This window comes from Hemitrygon akajei, chromosome 1 (assembly GCF_048418815.1).
Source record: "Hemitrygon akajei chromosome 1, sHemAka1.3, whole genome shotgun sequence".
NCBI classification, from domain to species: domain Eukaryota; kingdom Metazoa; phylum Chordata; class Chondrichthyes; order Myliobatiformes; family Dasyatidae; genus Hemitrygon; species Hemitrygon akajei.
Genome location: NC_133124.1, coordinates 55,459,883 through 55,473,740, shown reverse-complemented (window position 1 = coordinate 55,473,740; position 13,858 = coordinate 55,459,883). Strand labels below are relative to the sequence as shown.

General features: G+C 38.2%; 1 protein-coding gene across 4 annotated transcripts in view; it reads left to right on the top strand.

Annotated features, from left to right (window-relative positions):
* The window catches only part of trappc9 (trafficking protein particle complex subunit 9), a 535,810-nt gene that overhangs the window by 36,504 nt on the left and 485,448 nt on the right, over nt 1-13,858 (top strand). For 2 of the 4 annotated variants that reach the window (XM_073043422.1, XM_073043433.1), the window contains 3 exons: nt 2,605-2,733; nt 7,190-7,225; nt 8,295-8,321. In XM_073043422.1, coding sequence (XP_072899523.1) covers nt 2,605-2,733; nt 7,190-7,225; nt 8,295-8,321 — 192 coding nt within the window. The remainder of the gene's footprint in view (nt 1-2,604; nt 2,734-7,189; nt 7,226-8,294; nt 8,322-13,858) is intronic. The other 2 variants (XM_073043443.1, XM_073043451.1) reach the window with 2 other exon arrangements.

Here is a 13,858-nt window from a genome sequence, read left to right as displayed (position 1 = left end):
TTGGGAGTGGTTGTTCTCAGGGAACTGCATGGCAGAAATGTGGCAAATGTTCAGAGAATATTTGCATGGTGTTTTGCATAGATATATTCCATTGAGACAGGGGAAATATGGTAGGGTAAAAGAACAGAAGGATGTAGCAAATCTAGTTAAGAAAAGAAAGTTTACAAAAGGTTCAAGAATCTAGGTACTGTTAGAGCTCTAGAAAAATTACAAGGTGTCAGGAAGGAGCTTCAGAATGAAATTAGAGCTAGGAGGGGCCATGAGAAGGCCTTGGTGAGCAGGATTACGGAAACCCGAAGGCATTTTACAAGTATATGAAGAGAAGATGATGAGCTGTGTTAAGAAAAGGACCAATCAGGTGTGATAGTGAAAATGTGCATGGAGCCAGAGGAGGTAGTGGAGGTACTTAATGAATACTTAAGTATTTAGCAGTGAAAAGACTGTGGCAATTGTGGGGATGATGCAGCGGACTGAAATGCTTGAGTATGTAGACATTAAGAAAAGGGATGTGCTGGAGCTTTTGAAAGGTATTAAGTTAGATAAGTTGCCAGGACCAGATAAGATATACCTTAGGTTACTGTGTGAAGCGAGGGTGGAGATTGCCAGGCCTCTGGAAATGATCTTTATGTCATCGTTAGGGACGGGAGAAGTACCAGATGATTGGAGGGTTGCAAATGTTGTTCCCTTGTTCAAGAAAGGGAGTAGAGATAACCCAGGAAATAATAGGCCAGTGAATCTTACTTCAGTAGTGGGCAGGTAGTTGGAGATCCTGAGAAGCAGGATTTATGAGCACTTGGAGAGACATAATCTGATTAGGGACAGTCAGCATGGCTTTATCAAGGGCAGGTCGTGCCTTATGAGCCTGATTGAATTTTTGAGGATGTATCAAAACACATTGATGAAGGTAGAGCAGTGGATGTAGTGTATATGGATTTCATGAAGGCATTTGATAAGGTTCTCCATACAAGGCTCATTGAGAAAGTAAGGAGGCATGGGACCCAAGGAGATCTTGCTTTGTGGATCCAGAATTGGCTTGCCCACAGAAGTCAAAGAGTGGTTGTAGACAGGTCATATTCTGCATAGAGGTCAGTGACCAATGGTTTGCCTCGGGATCTGTTCTGGGACCCCTTCTCTTTGTGATTTTTATAAATGACCTGGATGAGGAAGTGGAGGGATGGGTTAGTATATTTGTTGATGACACAAATGTTGGGGGTGTTGTGGATAGTGTGGAGGGCTGTCAGAGGTTACAGTGGGACATCGATAGGATGCAAAACTGGGCTGAGAAGTGGCAGATGGAATTCAACCCAGATAAGTATGAGGTGGTTCATTTTGGTAGGTCAAATATGATGGCAGAATATAGTATTAATGGTAAGACTCTTGGCTGTGTGGAGGATCAGATGGATCTTGGGCTCCATGTCCGTGGGTCACTCAAAGCTGCTGTGAAGGTTGACGGTGTTGTTGAGAAGGTGTATGGTGTGATGGCCTTCAGCTGTGAGATTGAGTTCAACAGCCATGAGGTAATGTTGTAGATAAATAAGACCTTAGTTTGACCCCTCTTAGAGTACTGTGTTCATTTCTGGTCATCTCACTGCAGAAAGGATGTGGATACAATAGAGAGAGTGCAGAGGAGATTTACAAGGCTGTTGGCTGGATTGGAGAGTGTGCTTTATGAGAAAAGGTTGAATGAACTTGGTTTTTCCTCCTTGGCGCGATGGAGGATGAGAGGTGACCTGATAGAATTGTCTAAGATGATGAGAGGCATTGGTAGTGTGGATAGTCAGAGGCTTTTCTCCAAGGCTGAAATGGCTAATACAAGGTGGCATAGTTTTGAGGTGCTTGGGGAAGTAGGTACGAAAAAAGTCAAAGTTTTTCAATGGTGGGTGTGTGGAATGTAGTCGAGGTGGATATAATAAGGTCTTTTAAGGGTATCTTAAATAGTCACATGGAGCTTAGAAAAATAGAAGGCTGTGCGGTAGGGAAATTCTAGGCAGTTTCTAGAGTAGGTTACATAGACGACACAACATTGTGGGCTGAAGGGCCTGTAATGTGCTGTAGATTTTTGTTCTATGTAATTACAGCAAGACCCATTCGAAGTCAGTGGAGATTGTCATATTTTCAAGTATGTATTTACACGGACTTGTGGTAGCATCAGATATTGTGATGCCTTTTGTTTTCAGTGCCTTAATTTTAAAATTCTCACCCTTGTTTTCAAATAGCCTCATGATCTCTTGCTTTCCTATTGCTATAATCTCCTTCAACATTTTAATCTTCAGAAATATTTAGTTCTTGCAATTTGATCCTCCTCAAGTATTCCTATCCACTTAGTTTCAGCTGTCAAGGCTCAAGCTTGAGAATTCCTTCTCTAAATCTTTGTCTCTTGCTCCTCAATATCTACTATTTTGATCCAGAATTGTATCATTTTCCCCAAAACTCTTGTATATGGTTTATAATTAAATTTTGGTTTTATTAAGGCATTGAAAAAGCACAATGATGTTATATGCATATTCATTGTTTGTTAAAATCCCTGACTTTGGATATAAAGAGCAGGAAATACTGTGTTGAATGTGCTGTGATTTTTAAACAGAAAATGTTATCTTTGTTCAGCTGCACTTGAGGGTTTGTGCTCATCTTCTGTTATCTACCATTATCCAAATGGTACTGGGTCAAAACCTGCTGTGCACAGAGCTCATAGTATGGGTTTACCATCAGATGCTGGTCGGCGACATCGTCATGGTAAGTGAACCAGATTTTTCATTTTCAACTTTGTGAATATATTTGTTTCTATTTATTTATGATAGAATGTTAGCAAATTTATTATGCATGAACTTCGAATAGTTCTGATCTGTTCTATTTCTTTGCAATTAGTCTTCATTTTTAAGACTGTGTACAACTATTAATATTTGAGCAAACTACCAGTGACTTTTGAATGTAATTTTGATTCCATATTACACCATTAGGTAAATAGCAATACTTCGTGTAATCAAAACTTTATTTAAATATGTATATTTGTATGTAACTTGGATCTATGGAAAAGAAAGCACATTGCTTAAAATGGGCACCACAGTTGCATAGAGGATAGCGTGAGGCTATTACAGCTTGCAATGTTGGAGTTTGGAGTGAAATCCTGGTGTTCTTTGTTGTCTGTTCTCCCCATGTATCTGGTTTTCTCCAGGTGCTGTTGTTTCCTGCCAGTCCAAAGGTGTACATGGTAGGTTAATTGGTCATTGTAAATTGTTCTGTGATTAAGTCAGTGTTTAAACAGGGTTGGCTGGGTTTCTTTGTAGCACAGCTTGAAGAGTCAATAGGTCCTTTTCTGCGCGATCTTTGTATTTAAAAAAACACATTTTGAGAATACGTACAGTTGCAAGAAAAAAATTTATGAACCCTTTGCAGTTACCTGGTTTTCTACATTAGTTACTCAAAAATGTGATCGGATCTTCATCAGTCACAGTAAAACAATCTGCCTAAATTCATAACACACATAATTATACTTCTCATGTTTTTATTGAACATGTTGTTTAATCATTCACAGTCCAGCCTAGAAAAAGAATGAGAACCCTTGTATTTAATAATTGGTAGAACCTCCTTTAACAGTAGTAACCTCCACCAAATGTTTCCTGTGGCTGCCAATCAAACTTGCATAATGGTGAGAAGGAATTTTAGATCATTCCTCCTTACAAAACTGTTTCAGTTCATCAGTATTTCTGGGATACCTTGTATGAACAGCCCTCTTCAGGTCATACCACAGCATCTCAATTGGGTTGAGGTCTGGACTTGACCTTTCCAACACATGAATTTTCTTCTTTTTAAACCATTCTGTTGATTTTTCTCTTGTTTCAGATCATTGTCTTGTGGCATCATCCAGCTTCTATTAAGTGTCAGGTGATGGAGAGCTACCCTGACATTCTCCTGTAAATGTCTCGATACAATTTTGAATTCATTATTCCCTCAATGACTGCAAGCTGTCCAGGCCCTGAGGCAGCAAAGCAGCCCTTAAACCATGATGTTCCTTCCACAATGCTTCAAATTTGGTTGTGGTTTTGGTGTTGTGTGTAGTGCCCTTTTTCCTCCAAACATAGCAGTGTTTAACTTTTGTCTCACCTGTTCACAGAACATTGTCTCAGAAGTGTTCTGGAACATCCAGGTCGTCTTTTGTAAATTTGAGATGTGTAGTAATGATTTTATTTTTGAGAGCAGTGATTTCCTCTTTAGTGTTCAGTGCTTTTCTTGTAGAGGACACATGAACAGAGACTTTAGTGAGTTCTGGAGTTTTCTGCAGGTCTTTTGTGTTACCTTTGGGTTCTTTTTCACCTCCTTCAGTATTCATTGATTGGGATACTTCAAATAGCTTTTGTAGAAGGCATTACGCCAGAGGTTCTTGGGCTTATTTGAACCTAGACTGTGATTGTTTAAATTGTGTACTCAGTATTGATGAAAAGCACCATTGTTTGTGTTATTAGTTTAGGCAGATTGTGTTTGTCCATTACTGTGACTTGGATGAAGATCGATCACATTTTATGGATAATTAATGCAGAAAACCAGGCAACTGCAAAGGGTTCACAAACTCTTTCTTGCAAATTTATTTAGCAGGAAAACAATTTTACATTAATAGATTATGAATTCCAAGCTTAAAGCAGAGAATGGAATTTCTAATTTTAAGAGAATTAAAAAAAAATACAATAATAGAAGAGGTCGGGTAAACTAGTGAAACATCTGAGCTATTGTAATATGTGCTCTTGTGCAAACTCTATTCTGAGTTAGATCAATGAAATGGAGGTGTTTAAATCACTAAAAGCAGATCAGTCTCTCCCACAATAGTGTGCAGCTTCCGATCAAGTTTTCTACTTGTCAGCTATCAAACAAATAACTGAAAAATGTACTGTTGGATACCATAATCCTTTGTTATGATTAGACAATATTTACAAATGTGGTAAAATAGCCACTTGGGTGAGAAACTGGAAGATTGGGGGTATCCATGGAAATGTAGTTCAAAGAGGGATCTCAACAGCATAAGGGAATATGAGCATTAAAAGTGATGAATTTTTAACCTTTTGCATTTGGGATGTTGCCATAAATAGGTTGTGCAATCATTTTTGTGTTGATGAGCTATCACAAAATGGTTTTCATTAAAAAAGATCCATAAAGTCAGTGGTACAGATAGATAAGATGGTTGAGAAGGACATTTGAAGAAGGATCTCAACCTGGAATGTTGACTATTTATTTCCCTGTATGATGCTGACTGGTGAAATGAGTTCCTCCAGCTTCTTGTTTTTTTAATTAACTCTTAAGCTTCAGCATTTGTAGTCTCTTTTCTTCAAGTTATTTGCCTTCATAGCCAGAGCACATCTTATAAGACAATGGTGTAATTTAACTGCAATGTAAAGCATTAATTAGGTTGCCAATGGAGTATTGTATGCATTTCTGGTCATCCATGCCATAGAAAAAGTGCGGAGGAGTTTGTCCAGAATGTTGTGTGGGGATAGAGTATTTGACTGTGGCAAAATTAGTTTGTTTTCTTTGGGGTTGAGAAGGTTAAAGTATACACAGCTGAGGGATGTAGCTAGGGTAGATGGTCAGAAACTTTATCCCTTAATGGAGGGATGAGTTTCATGGAAGTGATAGGAGATTTTGGGGAACTTGAAGATTTTTTTCTCCACCCAGAGAATGTTTGAAACTTGGAATACACTGCCTAAAGTTTGGTGGAATCAGAGACTGTTGTAACATTCAGATATTTAGATGAGCACTTGAAAACCCATGGCATGGAAAGCTTTGGGCTGAGTAATTGAAAATTGTTATAGGTGACTACCTAATCTCTGGAATGGACATGGTAGGCTAAAGGACTGTGTCTTGTAATACAAGAGTGCTGAACATGAAGTTCAGCTATTAGATGTAGCATTGTTTTTACTTGCCGTAGTCCCTCAACTTAAAAAGAACTGCTTTCTCTCTCGAACCATTGCTGTAAATATAAACAATGAGGCTTGGGTTATACAGCTTCTCCAGACTCCTATGTTGTTAATGCAAAGGAAATCAAATTTATTTGTTTTTCTATTTATTGTATCTATGAAATACTGTACAGAAATACATGTACCACTGCTTTTTCGTCATTTGGACAATTGTTAGGTGTATTGAGTACTGTAATTTGCATTTTCTCTCACCAGCCCCTTGTCCCACTCACTCTTCTACACATGGTCTATGCTTCTGTTTTGAGTTGTCTTTTGATCACATTAAGAATGGCTTAAGATGATTGCAACCTTCTGCTGTAGAATTGTTTCTTGATCTGTTAAGTTAAGCAGATTTGTTTGGAATTTGCACAAAAGTAGTTGGTCAATCTTATACATTAATCTATTCCTGTTAGATAACAGGAAATGGGTTGGATCTGTGCTGTAAAGATAGAATATTATTTTCCTGGTTTCCTGTTCAACCAATTGGTATAATATCTGTCAATGCCAAATGAAAAATGAATCCGCCTCAGAAGTGCCTACTTGATACATTATTGTCTAATATTGATATTGTTGACAGAGGAAAACTGAGGTCACATTACCTCCTATGGATTTGTTGAAGGAGAAACATTTCATGAGAAGAAACGTTCAATAATGAACAGGATCCTGCTTTGTGGGGGTAACCAGCCTAAATTGCCAGTTAAAGCAATGAGATTGCTCAGCTTGAAATAGATTGAGCAACTTGTACAATTTTCAGACATCAAATTGCAATGTTTATTTACTGCTATTAATATATCTTGAAGTGCTTCAATTTGTTTGTTGAAAGCAGATCTATGATTTTTGGATAGATTTAGACATTTCATTGCTCTTATGGTTATGTTAAATGTCTTTGTCGTAAAATTATTTTGGCAAGTAAGGTGAAGAATGACATGCCTCAGTAACAGACTTGGGAATTGATAACTTTTTGGGCCTTATCCTTTGTAATTCATAATTTTTTGGTAACTGTAATTTGAATGGATTCTGCAGAGATTTTCTCAATTATTTGCATCCTCAGGTTTTTTTTTCCAACTGGGATCAGGATTTAATGATTTTTAATGTCAGCATTTGAATTTGAAAAAAAAAAATTCCTTCAATGGGGAAAGGAAGCCTGTCTGCCTGCTGGTGTAGTTAATTTTTCCATCAATATGATGTGCTTCACCCAGATCTGCCTGCTATTTTATTTCTTTATAACACTTTTTCCACTTTTACAGTTTGCTCGGCGTTCAGTTATTGCCGTTTATGTGCAGGTACAATTTGTAAATTTTAATGCTTTTGGCCCTTTTCCCCCTGCGTGACCTCCTCCCTCATTTTTTTTGTTAATCCCTCTTTAGCATCTAGCTCGGGCTTGCTGCCTTTGGTACTTGCTGCCTTTGGCTGCTTGTCTTGATCGCTGCTTGTCTGTTGCCTTGCTGTTGAACAGCAAGGCAGGCACTTGTTGCCTGCATTCTTTCCTCCTCTTTCCCACCCTCCCATGATCTTTTCCAGTGAAATTATTTGAAGTATTTTGGCAAGATGCATTATTATTTTGCTTCAAAGTGGAGGAATAAAATGACTTGAAGATTACTTTATCCGTCATTTTAATTGTGAGATGGCCTTTTCTGAACATTTTTGCTCATTGTCAGAAGCCACTATTTTTTTAGCAAAGTCACTGTGGAAACATTATCCTACTTGCCCCTTCTGCAGGAACTGCAGATCAAAATGTAACATTGACTGAATATTTGTAAGTATGTATTTTGGGTAATAATTGTTTTACTTATCCATCCCTCATGCATTTAAAAGTCGGAGCTGAGTGAAATTTTCCTTGCAGTGAGCCAATGACCTGATATTTTTTAAAGAAAATATTCTACTTATAATGTACTACAACAGGCATGTTTACACTCTTTCAGTGACAGAAGTTAGCAAGTAATGTAGTTTAAACAGTAGAACTTCCTTCACTAGGAAATGATTTGGGATTTTTCAAATCATTTTACATGCACTGTCCAGGAAATTTCCATTCAGCCGTGATCTCAGTGCAAACTTCTGTGCGGTATTTACATAATTAATGCATTGGTGCTCAGTTAATATATGAAACAAAATGCAATTCTGCTTTCCAGAAAGAAGTATTTTTTTATTTTAAAAAAACTTGCATAGCGTTGGAATGAGGCAATGAAGCACTGAGGAGTTAAAATTTGCCTTGAGTATTCTAAGTGAGGTAACAAATGCAGGAAGCTAGGTAGTTCTAAGTCATTACCTTTTGGTGCATTGAGCAGATGAAATGACTGTTTTTATATACAAGTGTGCAAAGGGAGTGAAAGAGAATTGTTTGTTCACTTCTAGGGGCACAGGAAGTTCTCATTGATCCAGGTACCGTATGTCTTTGCTTTATTACCTTTAAATACTGTGTATTTTAAAAATTCTTGGTCTGCTTTTGTTTTTCTCCTAATGGTGAGAAACTTGCTTCTGAGTGCTTTGCTGAACTTTTATCTCAGTCTCTATGCAGCAAACAACACAATCAGAAAAAAAATTAATATTTGAAAGCAATACTTTGTGCATGATATGTTGTGGTAATATGTTTGCACAATCTCAGAATTGGGGAATAATTAACTATGTATCAAGATTAGTTCAAAAGAAAACAACATGCGTACTTACAGACCTACCAGATATATCAGACTTTCTGTTGACTGCGTTTGAGGCTTTTTGGAAAATTTTGCAGAAAATCAAAATTCATAAGATGTACTGAGTACAAATACGGATGCTGGTTTTGATCATCTATTCAAGAAAGAAAGAGAAGTCTGAAGCTTATTACAAGGGGCGCTGTGTTTAGATTTTAACATGATAGTGCAAACAATTTTTGCTGCAAAATTACTTCGGAATTGGGGTAGTTAAAGCATTTTCATAAGAGTTACCTAATCAGATAAGAGTGAGCATGTGGCATCTGGAAACCTTGTTTTGTTCCTGGTTTCTTTCATGACTGCCTTCATTTGGGGGTGAAAATATTTAGCTCTTAAAGTTGATGGACATTCCCTTTTTGATCAATCTATTTTCATTGTGCAAATGCAGATATTAGAGTGACCAGTGCTTCTGGCGATAATTACTGTAAGAAGAATCTTTGGTACAAATGATATGTGAAAGAAATAACAAATATGATTACCCCGGTACAATGTTTTAAACATATATGTGTCATGAAATATAAGGGCAAATGCTCCTCACACTCAATTTCAGAGTGAGTATTTATGATAGGGTAGGAGATGGGAACTTGTGGGGATCAGGATTCACATTTATTTATCATGTAAATATCAAAGCATAGTGAAATGTCATTCGCATGAACTATCAACAGACCCAAGAGTGTGCTGGAGGCAGCCTGCAGGTGTTGTCACACATTCTGGTGCAAATATTGCTTTGCAGAACAATGTAGAACAGGACAAAAACAAACATGCCAAACAAAGCAGCAGCAGAAGAAGCCCTGTTCTTCCCTCCCACCTATCCACCACATAAACATAGTCTGCAATCCCAGGGCAAACTGTCTTTGGCTTCCAGCCCCTGGTGAGCTGACTTGGTCTTGCATTGACTTCCCCAAAGGGCTAACATATTCACAGATATAGTGGCTCTGGCCATCAGGCCTTGATTTCACGACTTCTGATCCACCCTTGGACCTCACTCCTTGGCATTGAACCCAAGACTTGCTGATTATTGAACATGAAGCCTCAAACTTGGTACTCGCTGAATTGCATACCAGAGGATGATCTAAGCTTGTTCCTCGTGGTTGCATGGAACTAAGACTTCAGAGCCTGTTGACAACTCTCTAACCCTGGTGGGAGGGCTACCAGCACTTGTCTGTGCTGGTCAGTTGGCCTTACGTTGTACAAGGCTGATCCTTGTCCCACATCTGCTTCACTCGCCTTTGAAGGTAGAGCAGAGGCATGGACACCTACCCCTGCCTTTCTATTCCTAAAGCATAGCCTGACTCCCTAACTCCTTTGTGGTCCCCAACCATCTCTATGAACTTAAAAATAACTTTTTTTTAAAAAAAGCAAGTAAATCTGTGCTGTACTTTGACAAAGACTGCAGCTCAGCATCATCTTGAACTAGCTTGAACTAGCTTGAACTAGGATGACTAAGGTTCCAGAACTAAACTAATGCAGGATTGAAGGAGATGTTACAAAACAAATAAAGAAATTAATAACTGGTAGTTAGGTATGTCCCAGACTTGAACAGATAGGTTTAAGATGAGGACAAGGTGATTGACAGATATTGGCACATGTACTGTAGAACAAAATGGGATTCCTCGTTATGTTGGGAAACCTGCATTTTCAATCTTGGATTAATCATTTATGTGTAGGATCAGTATTACCATTCGTTGAGTTGAATGGGTGTTTCCTACCCAGAAAATTAGGGAAGGGTATGGTGGGTAGCGGTAACTGGGCAGACGAGTTGTTTATTTAATGATTTCTTTATCTCTGATTTTATTCTTACTTTAAATTTTAGTGACTTTAATAATTGTTATGTCCTTGAATATCAGGCAACATACAAAATACTGGAGGAACTCAGCAGGTCAGGCAGCACCTATGCAAATGAATAATCAGTGGACGTTTCCAGCCATATGCCTTCAGAACTGGAAAGGTTGGGGGAAGATGTCAGAATAAAAAGAGAGGCGAAGGGAAGGAGGACTAGCTCAAAGGTGAATAGGTGAAATCAGGTGCTGGAGAAAAGGGCTGGAAGAGAAGTGATATAATAGGAGAGGAGAGTGGACCATGGGAGAAAGGGAAGAAGGAGAGAGGCACCAGGAGATGGTGACAGGTAGACGAGGAGAAGAGGGTAAGAGGCCAGACTGGGGAATAAAAAAGGGTGAGGTGAAAAAAAAATTGAAATCTCACGTTCATGCCATCAGGTTGGAGGCTATTTGGATGGAATATGAGGTATTACTCCTCCACCCTGAGTGGCATCTGTGGCAAAAGAGGAGGCTGAATTTGCTGGAATGGGGATGGGAATGGTTGGCCACTGGGAAATTCTGCTTTTGGCAGATAGAGCAGAAGTGCTTGACAAAGCAGTTCCCCAATTTATGTTGGGCATCAGCACGCATCAGGAGCATTGGTTACAATAAATAACCCCAACAGATTCACAGGTGAAATGTTGCCTCACTTGGAGGTACAATTTGTGGCCCTAAATGGAGGTAAGTTAGGTGAATGGGCATGTGTAGCATTTCTGTCACTTGCATGGATTTCTGCTAGGAGTGAGGTTAGAGGGGAGGGGCGAATGGACAAGGGAATCACAGGGGGTGATTCCTGCAGAAGGTGGACAGTGGGGTGGGGGTGAAAGATAAATATATGTTTGGTATTGGGATCCCTTGACGATGGCAGAAGCAGCCTCCTCAAAAGCTGGTCAAACAGTTCTTGTGGCTAGAACCTCAAGCATGATTAAAGCCCTTGAAGCTGCTGAGGCCACATTACTAGTTTTTGAATGCTTGGGAATAGTGGTTAATTTTGCTTCACACTCTGCATGAGTGCTAGCAAAGTTTTGATAGGTAGTGTTCATTGAGGGGTTGTGGATCTGAAATAAATTGGAAATAGGGGAAAGCAAGAGAATTATGACATTGAAGCCTTTCTTTGAACAGAGTTCTATTGAGTTATGTTGCAAGTAGCAGCATTTTGAATGTGTTTAAATTCATGGATAGAAGCTGGGAGGCCAACTTAGAATAATTCTTCTAGTGTGCCTATTCAGATATCTTTTTAAACATGTAAAAGGATCTAGTGCCTTTCAGGGATCATCAGAAGATGACAGTTTGCCATTGAAACGTTGATTATAACTGATACCTGTACCTGGCTTGAATCCGAGAAGAGTTTATTTGACCTTTTAAACATTGCTATCATCTCTACTCTCCCCACTCTTCTTCCTCTTTCCCATCCTGGGAATTCATCTCTTCTGGATTCTTGTGTAATTATAGTCTCCTTTTAATATTTGAACTTATTTCATAACTCTAGTGATCTAGTAATTAACTTTAAAGATATTCTTCCCTAATTGTCCATGTGAAAGTTTATGTAGTTGATTTCCTTTTTTGTATTAAAAATGTTTGTCTTGTAAAACTTCTGGTAGGCATAATTGCATAGGTTTTTTTTCATATTTGGAACATTTCTACTAGTTTATTTTTGTATTCTGTGATCCATTTCTCAGTATTAAATAACTAGTGTTTGGTGAAGTTTGTTTTTAAACTATTGTATAAAGGATGCTATTGGTTTGGTAGACTGAAGTTGGATCATGTTAGGAGTTGTTGAATAACCTTAAGCTTTGAGGGGAAAAAGCAAAATTCCATATTTCATGATTTTTGTACATCCAAGGTGAATGTAGTGTTAACAGATAACTCTGACTTTCTCATCACATTGTTAAAGATATAGCTTACAAAGTGCATAAATAAGGAACTGGTATAGTTTCAGACCAAAGAACAGTGGGCATACATTTTTGACTCTTGGATTATTGGATGTGGGCCAGAAAGCTGCAGCTGGGATTGAAGTAGAAATAGATGCCTCAGAGTTTTAAAACAGCCCTTTATTTTCAGCAGTAGTAATTTTGTATGAAGGCCTTGGAGAACAGTTCAATTCAAAACTTCTCATGTTCCAAGCAGCAGATATTACGTTTATTAGATGCATTCAACTAGATTTCATTGGAGACAAGATTGACCTCTGCTGAGCCACTCCTTTGCTAAAATCTCCAGAATCGATTAACTGAAGGGTCAGCTGAGTGAAGTCTGTTGTAAAATTCAGATGTATTATACATAGGCATTTTATATTTTTTTTACTGCAAACTTGGATGAATAGATGTTATGTGACCACTTCCTAATCTTAGTGAAAAGAATGTAAAGAGAATTTGCAAGTCTGGAAAAATATTTTTAGCTCAAGAATAATTTCCTGTAAATTTATCACCTTCAAACTTGATCTACTTATTAAGGTGAATAAGGGCTGGGGTGTCATTCAGTTATATAGAATGAAAGTAATGCCAGAGATTTTTTTTTATTGTTCAGGTGCAAGAATATCCCAAAGGAATCTACGAAAAGAATTCTTAGGGTAACCACATGTGCATTGCTTGTTGGAGGTTGCAGCAGGCTGAAAACAATGTTTCTTGAAAAGTAAATGGGAAGCTTTACAAACATTGCAGAAGAAAGGAAGTTGTATGAATTTTAAAAGACAATGGTTTGGCCATGAGCATTGTCTAGTCATAGTTGTGGCACCATACTTTGGGGGGGGGGGCGGGGAATGTAAAAGGCAGAGAAACAGTAAAAGATGGGTTGCTCTTGGAAAAGGAGGTTGTGATATTTTACAAAAGTATTTAAAATTGTGACGGGTGTAAGAGACAGAAACAGGATCAAAAAGTAGCGATGTGGATTATAGGCAATTGGTAATGGAACCAAAAAATATATATATAGGAGAGAAAAGTTGTGAATGGAAATTGAGTAAGATTAGGAATGTATTGCCAGTGGGTGTAGATGTGAAGGCAGACTCAGCCAAAGAGAAATGAACAAAGAACAATAGAGAATGTGGGAGTGAGTGGGATCAATTGGATTGTTCCTTCATGGAGTTGACTGGAAAGAGGTCATTTAGCCGATTATGCTATATATTGTGTGTCTGTGAGCTCTTTGTAGATTATAATTTCGTATGTGTAAGTAATGTCTTTTTCTGGTTCTTCTACAAAATCCAAAAGTAGTTTTTAGTGTTTACCTGTCCTATGGTCCATGATGAAATTCTTAGAATTTTTCCACAGTTTCCATTAAAGTCACTGTGATTGCTTTTGACAAAACATTTTTAAGTTTCTAAAATCCTACTGGTGCTCTACAGTAGCGTAGCGATTAGCATGATGCTATTTCAGCTCAGGACATTGGTGTCTAAGGATTCTCTATATGTCCTCCCTGGGAA